Here is a 12738-nt window from a genome sequence, read left to right as displayed (position 1 = left end):
CACTCTCTACAGTCATTAAACATTCACTGCTTTCGTGTTGGATTCAGTAATGAGGATGCCTAATTTTTCAGAAGCTTGAATAGCCTCTTCCCTTTACAAACAATCACAATTAGAAAACCTTCACTACGTCTCCTGGAATAAGAGGGATTCAGGAACCGAATCTTGTGCAAATTTACTTGGGAATCTTAGAAACAAAGAACAAGTGCAATCACAACAGAAGTTAGTAGGCCTAACACATTTGTTAAACATATCTGTAAGACCACTTCCTAATTTACGAAGAAAAGGCACCTTTAAATGTATAGAATAATTTGAACAGTGGAAGGCCATAACCTTTTTAAAAATATAGAAAACTTATTTCAGTATGCTAAGACAGTGAAAACTAAATACTGCTGTTAAATGTCAGCACAAAAGATAATCCAAGGTAAATCACAAAAAATGCTTTAGAAAAAAACAAAGGTGTGAATTAAAAAAAAAAAAGAGGAGTTCTGCAGTTTTGCATGGCAAAAAAGAAAGTGATAAAATACAGTTTCCATCCAAACCAGCAGAAAAATATTTTAGTTTAAATTCAACAAACTATTGGATAAGATTTGAAGTCTGAAAAGGATAAATATCTTCACTACTCTCTGCTCGGTATTAACACAATATTTATTTCCAGATCATTTAATTCCCATAGGATTAGCAAGCATTTCATACTGTAGTCAGACAACAGAAGCTTTATCACATGTAGTTAAACCTCATTTATCAAGAAATAAATACACTATGCCAAACAGGTTGGTAGCTGTTACTGTTGCTATTCTCACATACTTTGTTACAATAATAGCAACAGAGAGAACCTCAGGAAGAAAAAATAAAATGCTTCAGTGAGTCCCTCTTACTGACTCAGGATAACTACTTTCATGCTTCAAAGAGCTACAGCCATTTTTCTTTGGCTAGAACATTGGGCCAAGCTTGACTCAAATACAGACAAGGCAGCAAAAAGAAATACTTCAAAAATTACATCTAAAACTACCTGTTAAATTAAAATATGCCGAACAAATGAGTAATATCCCAGCAAAGCAATCTTACCAGTAAACAACATCCAGTGGCGCAAAATATTTCTTCATAATTAAGTCAGCAAAGTAAGCTTCTGTTTCTCTGCAGGCCGTGCCATTGCCAATCACAACAGTGCTGCAGCTTTGTGCAGGTTAAAAAAAACAAACAATTATTCTTAAATATCTTTTATACTTTTTCATGCATCGCATTCAATCCACAACAATGACCAATACATCTGATTTTAGATAAGACAAGGCCCAGATGTAATGAGAACATATTCCTAGAAGTATCAGGTTGTGCTTAACATGTTTTCAATGTGACAGTTCACGAGATAAATCAGAATTTTCACTCATTTGTAAAGGAATTGTACAATGATAATACAAGCAGAAAACCCAAAAATGATACTTCATATTAATAAATGGAATGTTATTTACAGTCCTCAAACACTTTTACCTCGTATTTCTCTCATCTGGTATGAGTCATGAAAAAGAGCAGAAGCCAAAGCAATCAGCATCTTAATTTCTTAATGGGAATATCATCCTTTCCAACAGCTTGCAAGGTCATTCCCTCTGACTGCCCACACCACAGCCAGTCAGTCACCAAATCACCTTGCTTAAAGCCAATCTAATGCTTAAAGACAAACTGGACTGCACGCTGTAGCAGCTCAGCAGCTGACTCAGTAGACCAGATGTCTGTCCACAGACTAGCTGGACACAAACTTTTAATCATGCTGCCCCTGTTTGCAATTCCATCTGGAGATGTACCTGTGCAGGATTTCCTTGGCTTAACAAATGTGGCTTTCGGAACAGGGAAAGATTGGTAAGTGGTTTGGGGGTTGTGGGGCTAAACTTATGTCTTAGCAGAATGCTAATTTCTATTCCTAAAAATAAATGGATTGACAGAGTTTTATGGGAATACATTCATAGCATGCAGCCTTACTCATAGCCGTGGCTTGATTTCACCTGCTTCTAAAATATATGTACTGTAAAAACACGAATACTGACCAAAAGAAAAAGCAAGCTCTGAACCAGATTAAAAAAAAATAAACTTCCAGTTAAATCAATTGAATTCTTATTGCACTCAAAAATCAAGTATTTCTATAATGAAGATTTTCATTTTGTTTGGTAAGAAGGAGCAACAAATGGAAGTTTCTTTAGCATACTTGTACTGTAGCAGAAGCCTCTTTATCTTCTCAGCTTCACGAAATCCTTGACCAGAATGCAAATAAACTACATCAGTATGGAGTATCTGACCTAGAACGAAAGGCAAATCCACTTGATTAAACCCACAAAGGTCCAAAAGCTATGTCCTGCAGAACTACTAAAGTTAATTTGATGATTCACAAAGAAAGCTTCTTAATAAGCCATCTTTCTCTTTGATCTTTATATCCATTTAGAAGAAATGTATGGTGGGCATAGGACAAGAATGCTTTGGCTGGCAAAGCAAAACAAGTTAATGCATTTTGTAGTTCCCTGCAGATACATTCATGTAACAAGCAATAAGCATCTAAACCTATTAGTAAATATAATGTATTATATCATAGAGAAAAAGAGCAATTTACTGCAAAAGAGTTATTGTTCTAGTGTAGTACAATTTATAAATCCAGTAAAGACTGATGAAAAGTAGAAAATCCAAGGACTTGCAGTACAGGAGTTCTAGAATTCCAGTGCTAGCTCTTGTCATCACCCCATCTATCACATTTGGAAAGAATTGTATTAACTAGTACTGATAGCTAATGGTGCAATGAAAGCTTGTAATCATTTACCTCACCTTTACTGCCTTCTAAAGTTTCAAGAACACAACTTTCTTTACATTCACCTGGGGTGGATATATTCTCAGGCAAAATGCAGCAACAAAATAAAAGAAAAACAAATAATTTTTGCATGGGCCTAAAGAGGTATGTATCCCCTGAACAGACTAGGATGCAGCGGAAAGACTCTGTTCTGTATGTGAACTAAGAAGTTTTGCAAACAGTGTTTCTGACTTCTTACATTAACACACACGCTACTAAACAAAAAGGGCTGATAAAGTGTCCAGATGTCCAAGATACTAGCCATGAACAAAGCAATATTATAGAAAGTATTTAAATTCAAATTCTTTGTTAAACAGTAAAAATGCCAGGTGTTCTCTTTGCTGACTACTGAGGGGCGCAATTATTTGAACCTGTTTTCAGGGAGGCAGAAGGCATTTTAAATTCTATTTAAGAGAGAAGTAATAACACCAAAGAAGTCACTGGAATCCAGGTGCCAGAAACCTAACCTTGAGCTAGCTGAAGAAAGGAATTTACACGACAGGATGTGTGGAAAATACTAAAAGCTTCAAAAAAAAAAAAAACCCCAATTCGATTAAAAAGTAGGTTTTGAAATTATCTTTACTCTAAATGAATACATTTTTATCAGTCCTTCCAAAAATGTTTGGAATTGAAACTTACTGGTTGGTGAAATAATTGCCAACTTGCAGCCATGTTTGTAGCCAGGATCTACTCCCATCAAAGTACGGCCCCTCACAGGGCTGGTCAGAAGCAGCTGACGGAGATTCCTCCCAAACATCATCACAGACTCCTTCTCTGCATCAGATGTCAACTTGGATCTTAGAAGGACAGAAGTAAAAGAAAAAAAAGCCAAAACATTTTTCTTTCAATTAGCTTTCAAATACACTTACTAATTGTTCCAAAGTTGTAAGGCTTTTTCCAATCATGTTTCCATCATCTTTAATTAAATGTTACAATTCAAATCAAGTTGACACCTTTTTAAAAAAGGATCAACTATATACCATCTCATTTTTGTTCTAAGAAAGTCAGCCAATATAAAAAGTACAAGAGAAACACTTGCAAGAACATACACCCACCAACTAATATTCAAACATCAACTCATAATTTTGAGCAAAGAACATCTTCCTTTCAAAGCTGATACCAAATTGTAAAGAAAAGTGGATTTGAAGGAGGCATGGATTGAATTCATCCTAATTTCACAGTTCTAGAGAAAAATCACCACCCAGCAAAAAAAGGACGATGGTTTACACTGAGAGGTACCAGAGAGACACTGGAAGAGTCCCTCCAATTAATTGCTAACATGCCATGACTCATGAGGCATTTAATTTTGTCTTTGGATTACTGCATTTAACAGACATCAAAGAGCCGTGAAGACTTGAGCTTTTTCTAGGAGAGTATTCTGATTCCTCAGAACCAAATAAGAAAGCTTCTGGGGCCACAGCATTCCCTTTCTTTTCCAAGTTATGTTCTTCAACAGAAAGAAGTGAGGTAGTGCAGCAAGGATTGACTTTGATGACTTGAAGCATGAACATTTACTGCAGAGTGTCACAAGAAACAAATCAGTCTTGTTGAGTGAAGATGTACAACATGCACGATGTGTTTCTTGTCAGATGTGGCCGTCAAGACAATGACAGACAAGGACAAGTATTTTCATCATGGTGTGGCACTTTATATAAAAAAACAAAACTGAAAGAGTAATGGGTACAAAAATATTCATCACCTCACTGGTTTTTCTTTTGCAGGTACTCATTACCATTTGCAGATGCATTACATCATCAGTAATTACAGTAATTAGGGAGTCAAAAGCAATCCAGTAAAGCCTTCATTTAAAGGTAGCCAGTGCCCTTATTCTCCTTTTCTTTTTACCTATCACTGAAAAAAAACCCCTACTATCTGGGTTTATTTTTACAGAATGGAAAAAACCTGCATTAAACTAACCCTAAAAGAAAGGGGCAGGGAAAATCACTCAAGTTGTTTAGGCCAATCAGTGCATGGCACAAACAGGCTACAAATAGTTCAAAGACAACCCTCATAAGGGCTATTTGACATGATGGAATATGAAGCTGTTCTGAGCAGTTTTTGGATGTGGAAGAACTCAACAGCCTGACTTGAATTTGCCCAGCATCCAACCAACCAACCAGCTCAGCCCTGTCCCATCCCACAGTGGTACAGAAAGAACCAGTAAGTCCTCATCATCTCTTATTTGTAAACCAGTCCAGAGAGAGGTCTAGATGATCTTTCACACATTACTGATTGAACATTTCCTACGGAAGTGTGCAGCAGCAAAAGGCTCCCTTTTATCCATGTGCTTTGTTTCTGTAGCAGGTAGACCAGACTACCCCAGACACAATTTAAAGTGAGATGGTGAAGCCCATACACGCATTACAAGGCTCCTTTGCAGTTCAAACGTGCTCTCAGCAAAGAACAGACACACTGTACATCGCCACCAAACGTGTGAATGGCTGCACCAGTTCAGCTAAGCTGTCCCTCTATCCCAGTATGCTGTCTCCAAATAGTTGCCTAAGCAGCACTAGCATATCTGTCCCATAATCTTATCCTGGCCTCCAACTACTTCCAGAGCATTTCCTGAGCTTGACATGAATCGTCTCTTTACTGGCTCATAGCAGAGCTCTTGCTCAACTATCCAATCTCCTCCTGAAGACAGATATATTTCTTTCATCCACAGAGTCTGTTGGCAGTGAGTTTTGCAGGTCCATCACAAACTGTGTAATAGCTGCCATCTTTTGGTTAGAAACTGATTCTTTTTATTATGTTCCCCTAAGCTTTATACAGGAGGGAAGTAAAAATTTATCCCTAGAAGCCTCGTTCCACTGTTCACACATCATTTATCTCCAAGTCCTCCCTTTTCCAAGCTGAAGTCATAGTGTAGTCATTTTTTTTTCTTTCCAGAGAAATTATTTCACTCCTTATACCCCTTCACTGGGCCTTTTCCAGTTCCAGTGAATTGTTTTCCAACTTTTTCCTCCCCTCTGCAAGTGAGTGGACCAAAACGGACAACTATATTCCAAATACAGGCCAAATAAATCAATGATTCTTTGTCTTTATTCCTTAATTAAATAATCTTATCTTCTGAGCACTTAACATTTATGTGGAGCTACCGTCCACAGTGCCAAAGCATCTCTCCTGTGGCAGGATAGCTCAGATACTTATAAAAAGATAACTACTTCCCTTAGCAAGCATCATTTTACACTCATTCCACTGAATTTCAGCTGCCATTCCATTTCCTGATCATTCAGTCTTGAAGCATCCTTCTCCCACTTTTCCCTTCTCTATTTTTTTTTAAATAGAAAAAAAATAAGCTAAACCATAGAACAAGTTTCTTCTAGGGAGAGTGCAGAGACTGAATAATTAGATGCCATTTACGAGAGACCAGAGAAAACAAAAGCAGATACCTAAGCCTCACAGAAGTATGGATCTTCTATATACACACATAACAGAGAATCAACCAGTCACCCAAGCATGCAAATGAAGGTTAAAAGTGGCTTGTAAAAAAGGGAAGGGAATGCCCTTGGACTGGAGGCTTTGTACAAAGACAGGCCAAATTCCATCTTTCCATCTATCCCAAAGATACAGGGTCCCAGCTTCCCACAAGGCCAAGTCCTCCCACGTTGCAAATTCCAATCAGTCCATCTATGAAGGCGGACTTGTGTAGGAATTAAAATTGCCCCTGAACACATGTTATTAGTTATGTCAGTCTTATGGAAATCATGTTTAAAATTGGCATGGATATATAGAAACTTTTACAGTAACAGGAAACGTTACTGAAATTGCCAGGTGCGTAGGGGGAATGTCCTTTCTATTACATAATATCCTGTATTTTTAAATTTCAAATATAGACATCTCTTTTCTCACTGTCTCTTACTCAACACTTGTATCAATTACATGATCTACTTTCCGAAGTAGTGGCCCTTAATTTCAAGCTTGGTATAATCATTTGATCCTTTGGAAAAGAAAACAGAAAGAAGGGAAAAAAAAAAAAAATCAAACTACCTCAAACGATCTAATATCTTTCTCTTTTTCAGTGTATTACTGGCTTCATCCAAATGGCAAGATGTCCATCTTCGCACTTTTGCAATTTACAACAATTCTCATTAAAATGGCAGAGACATGGCAGAGATGAAAGGCAGAGAACAGTCCTACTCTCTAAACACAAAAAAAATGGCTATTTTGGAAAAAAAACCCCAAACAAATAAACCTCAAAACTCTTCAGTTCCTACTTCATGAAAAAATATCAATCAAGTCAGGACTCCAAGCCCCTCCCTTGAATTCTACAAAGCACTCAGACTGTATATCACTAACAGGTGTATTATAATAAAAGCAAATAACCTATGCATGACCTACTAGTTTCGACAGTCAATGTTATAAGATTCAGTTTTCAAACAGATTTAAAATTCCCCACTTCCATGTACAGTCTGAGATGCAATCCTTTCTATGGAAAAATATCTGTGAACTAGCTTCAGGTGTGAAACAAGATATACAGAGAAATGTTTGTGTCCCTGAAGACAGAGGAAAGAAAGCTCTCTCTGCAAGAAAGCATGGAAAATTATGAAAGGATTATCCATTAAAAAATATGCCCATGCCACATCACTTGCATGAAACCCTGACGGAATCATTCCACGCAGTACTGCAACAAGATAAAATTTATTTCAAAGAGCCAAAAGCAACACTGGACATTATTATACCAGATACAAGAAATGATATCTGACAGAATGGAAGAAAGGAAATTAAACAATAAATAAGGTAATCATCTTGCTGGCAAGTTTCATTCTTCTTCTGATCACTAGAAGCATCAGCAATTTCAATACACTCTTGGAAACTTTCTGTTCCAACATTTAATGATAATAAAAAGAAAAAAGAACAGCAGGAGGTGGGTTGGAAATATTAATGCTAAAAGGAGGTATTGAATACTTTAGCAGCCCTTTGCAAGAGTCGGAAAAAACATTCCTGGTGCGTCCGGAAAGAAAACGGAAGAAGGATAAGGGTTAAGTGGTCAGGGACCAGGATATCACTGTCAGGTGCTTTGAGTTCCTTTGTACGGGAGAGGTTTCAGCTTTTCCTATCCAAACACCACCAATCACGCAACATTACCACGAAGAGTAAAACCTAAGCAGATATCCACTCAGGAACAGGCAGCAAGCTTCATATTCTTCTCATTGATTACTTGTGAGCTACATCTAATAACTAGTAGGGAAGGAAGCTTTTTTTTTCTCTTTAAGAAAGCAAAAAACTTTCAGCAACCTACTGCTCTAGCAGTCCTCAAAGTGTTATATACAACACAAGCCACAACAGTCCTGTGGTAAAAAACACAGAATAAAAACACAATAAAAGAGCCTTGAAGTACCCGTATGTCAGTTTGCTTAGTTCTCTTAAAACCAAACCCCACTAAAAAGTAGGTCTTTTTTCATTATTTTAAAGGAGTTTGATTGTAGAAATGGCTAGGAATGACAACTATTTTCACTCCCACGTGACAGAAGCCAACAAGTGAACTCTCCACCATGAGATGTTCATTATTTTGGCCACAATAGACACAGTGGCTCCCCTAGAGTAGCTGCATGTATTGTGGTCACAAAATAACAACTGAACTCAGTAACTTTAGAAATCTGTGAAATTCTAAGTAACAAAAAACTAGACTCACTAATCAAAAGAGGTGAAGCAATTTTGCTTGCAAAGCAATAAGCAAACACAACATACTGTAGTGAAGAAGCCCAAAAATACATGCTGGAAATACACGCTATTAAAATCTTGAGCTGATGGTTCTTTTCAGAGGGGTAGAACACAGACCATTCAGGCAATGATGTCCATGAAAAAGTGGCAGGAAAACAACTCCAATTTGAACACAAACACAAGAGCACACCCAGGAAAGTACAGAAGAACTACATTTCATAGTCGCTGATGTTAGGTACTAGAGACCATATCATTTTGATACAACTCATGTCAACATTTCTGGTCCAAGAAACAGGGTCTCTCTGATATTTCCTTCTGAACTACCTCAGAAAAGGCATTAACTTTTAGGTCATGTATCAGATAGCCTTGTCAGAATGAAACATGTTATGTTTTGAGGAGCTTCTCTTGTATTGAAGAATCACACCGTAAGTACTGTTAACTATTAGAAGATAATGCTTTTAGTTGACATATTGAATAATTTCCACTATGTGGTAAACTCCTATACTACACCACAATATACCCTACTCAATTCATGTTAATTTGATACTAAGTTTCCTTTAAATTCAGAACAGCATTATAGACCTTAACAAGTGACATGATATCCAATGACATCATTACTACAGTATCACCAGTAATAAGTTTACTGACTTCTCTAGGCACATCACAATACTTACAGAATAGTATCAGACTAACACAATGACTAATTAGTTTGCCACAAAATGCAGCTGGCAAACACGAGGGGTGCTTCCAACCCTAACAATAGTTTGCTCAGTTCTATTAGACAGGTAAAAGAAAATGTGTCAGAACAGTGTCATGCTGGGAAAATTCAGTGACATCCTGGTTTATGCTATTACAAGAATAAAGATAAAACTGTGATGATAACACAGATCTAAATTGCACTTTGTTAGATAAATGTACAAATATCTAGAATGTAAACATGTAAAATGTTTGCACAGAACGATCATTTACCTACTGTAGCCTGAACTGGATAGGGTCAGAAATTAAATCTATACAACCAATATAGTTCATTTCTTCTGTAAGCACAGAGGATTAGAAACACGCTGATATTTCCAAACAGATAAAAGATATTCTAACAAAACACTGGGGAGGGAATCGCTAAAAAAAATCAGTATAATGAAAATACAGATTTATTCCAAGCTTACCTGAATTCCCGACAGAGAAGAGGATATATAAGGCGTTTATATGCATCCTCTACAGAACTCCGTAGTATCCTCATAAACTCTGGTTTTAAAAATTGTTTTGGTCTCCATCTGCAAAAGATGGGAACAAGAAAAATAAAAGAAATATTTTAAGAACTTATGCAAATACCTAGATAAAAAAGGAATTTTCAAAGAAGGCTTCTACATTGTTAAATCCTATAAACCACAGAATTACTATAATAGGCAACTAAATCATGAGTCTACTATTAATGGAATGAGAAGTTGCTCATAGTTCTATTACCACACAAGGGACAGGCATATATTTCCTTTTCTTAGGTATTAGAACACAATCATGGTTTATGTTTTAAAGAAAACAAAAAAACTTCTTCATTTTGAGAAGTCAAAGCTTATTACAACTGAACAAAGAACTTGGTTCCATATCACCTTTGGGGTTGCTTTGTTTGCTATTGCTCAGTACATTAGAAAAATGACAAAACACCCTCTCTGACTGTCACTGCAGAATTACTGATGAAAGGCAACTATGCCCAGATGGAGATTAAGGAGCAAAACTAATGCCAATAAATGAAACCCAATTGAAATTTCATTTGGAATGCCTTGAGTATCTCTATTCAGCTTCTAAATGAAATCTTACTAATTTAACAGCACTTCTTAAACCACAAAAGCCAAAAAACTTGCAAATTATTTTTTTCTTTTACCTGTTATTAATATATTTGAAGTGTAACTAATAATAAAGGAAAAGGGAAAATTAAATAAACAATAATAAACACAAGATTGCTTCCCAACTTTTTCTAAGCCAAACTCTTTGAAACCTTGAACTCTTTTCTAGGGAGAACACACAGTAGCCATAACTACAAAGACAAGTACTTCAAATTTTGCTGTAAAATACACCTCACTGTCAAAGCTTCATAGGTATTTAATCAATTGATCTTTTTGTTGTGGGCAAAGTTCCATAAAGAAGGGGGGTGGGGGGATTGTGGGTTGGTGTGGGGGTGTGTCCTTGAGAAAGCAGAACTGACTGACTGAGATTGTCCAACCTACGAGAAGAGATTGAGGAGAAGCAACCAGATATGTTATACTCAAACAGAAGTAAACACTATTAACATTTTCTGTTAAAGTCCACCTGGTTCTTATTACTTTTAAAAAATACTTATAACATTCAGAGTTTTCTTCACTTACTGTATTATTTAACATACCTGGATCCCAAATTGTAATGGGAGATACTCAGATATATTAAAAAATAAGCATGCAAGTTTTGGAAGTTTTTTGTTTGGTTGGCTTGGGTTTTTTAAATGAAACATGGTAGAATTATGGTAATTTCATAAAGTGTGCAGGTGCAGGCAAAAACAGAACTGAATTCTACTTTTGACCTTGTTTACTTGCAGCCAGTCATAAATGCTGAGAATTCTAAATTGCTCCTACCCAGACAGCTTTTCAGTTGTCTAAGGGGATCTGCAATTTCCTGAAACAGCTTTTCTAAGTGTCAGTGCATATAATAGTTGAGAAATGTGTGATCGAGTCAATCCTGCATTGAGCAGATGGACACAGGAGCAGAATTAAGCTCACCATTTAGTTTTACAACATTCAGGGTTGTAATTCAGTGCTTAGCCTAAACATGACCTCATCACTTTGCTAACAGCTTTTGCAAATAGTTCTATTACACTTATTTGTAACTAGAGACTCTTTCCATACCTATATAAAACTGGCAAGGGCTTTAAACCCTCTTATTGCCATCACATTCTGTAAACACGAAGTTTTTACAGGTGGCAAGTATGACTACAATCCCCCAGAAAATATCCTCAGCACAAATAAGAATGAGTTTGGAAACCTGGCAGCTGTTTCCCCCTCTCTTCCGTCCATTAAAGCCAATTAACAAACCTTTCCTCTGTAAATAGGTTATCACAGCAGATATTTTTATTAGCTGCCTATAGATAAGTTACAATTTAGGCAACATTCTGTTAGAAATTGTTACAAATGAGAAAGCATTCAAACAGCAAGGTCAATCATAGCAAATACTGCAGTTTAATAATTCCAATACTTCATGAGAGAAGAGAAAAATCCACTTTGCTGCAAAAAGCAAAGCAAAATCGTGTGTATATTTTTAAAGACCATCACAGCCCAGTTAAGCCTCCCTCTAAGAATGGATTTTTCTTGATTATTTAGTCAAGATCTAACTTTTGAAGACAAATTCTTAAAAAGCTCCATACACATAATATCATCTTACCCTGATCTTCAGCTCTCCACGTGCTAGTGCTCACAACAGGGACCACAACAAACAAAAATGGCTTAAGACTACTGAGACAGCAGAGGGTGAAACTACACATCAACAGAATTAACAGAACCCTTGTTAAGAACCACCAGTACTGATTAATAACTGTCCCAGGAATAGCCCAGCTAGGCTTTCAGACCTGAAGGACAAACAGCAGAGCTTTGTGTTCCTCCAAGACTTTATATAAAACATGTACCAAGTTAGTAACCACAGACAAAGCAAGCCCTTAAGGCCTGTAGCATGGACTTTACAGAGAAGCTGAGAATTCTGACTGGAAACTGAAAAAAAACATTATCAAACATCAAACTTCATTTTCAAGGCTGCAATCCCACTTTGGAACAAACTATCACCCCACCCCAAAGAACAACTCCCTGTTGCTTTTACACTCAAAGACAGCTAAGCAGCCCCTCTCTGGCTCTCTCATTGATCCCTTCTCTGAGTTCAATTTCACAACCAAGTCTTTGGGACCAGTAGAGTTCTAGTGTTAATGGAAGTAGGTTCACTGTCAGAGATGCCATTTTCTGGGGAAAAATACAATCCATAGGGCCAGGCATAAGGATATTCCTGAGTTTTCTACACAAACCCCAACTGCAAGGAAACAGATGCTTATACAAGCTAATAAACATTCTGAACTTGCAAAAAAATTTACAATATTCTTAGCCTGCATCTACATGGAGGTCAATGCAATAAAGAACTCTAGTCTTCCAAACTCACTTCCTATTTCAGGGGCATTTAATGCCAAAAAATTTGTCTCAGAACACAGAAAGTTCAGAGTATTTGCCACTAATGCAATACGCAGTAGG

General features: G+C 36.8%; 1 protein-coding gene across 4 annotated transcripts in view; it reads right to left on the bottom strand.

Annotated features, from left to right (window-relative positions):
• SRBD1 (S1 RNA binding domain 1) overlaps positions 1-12738 on the bottom strand; it is a 126636-nt gene that overhangs the window by 89960 nt on the left and 23938 nt on the right. For all 4 annotated transcript variants that reach the window (XM_032102811.1, XM_032102813.1, XM_032102810.1 and 1 more), the window contains 4 exons: positions 9652-9759; positions 3464-3621; positions 2195-2285; positions 1066-1173 (listed from right to left, as the gene is read on the bottom strand). In XM_032102811.1, the coding sequence (XP_031958702.1) occupies positions 1066-1173; positions 2195-2285; positions 3464-3621; positions 9652-9759 (465 nt within the window). The remainder of the gene's footprint in view (positions 1-1065; positions 1174-2194; positions 2286-3463; positions 3622-9651; positions 9760-12738) is intronic.

This window comes from Corvus moneduloides, chromosome 3, assembly GCF_009650955.1.
Source record: "Corvus moneduloides isolate bCorMon1 chromosome 3, bCorMon1.pri, whole genome shotgun sequence".
NCBI lineage: Eukaryota > Metazoa > Chordata > Aves > Passeriformes > Corvidae > Corvus > Corvus moneduloides.
This window is presented reverse-complemented; position numbering and strand designations above follow the sequence as displayed.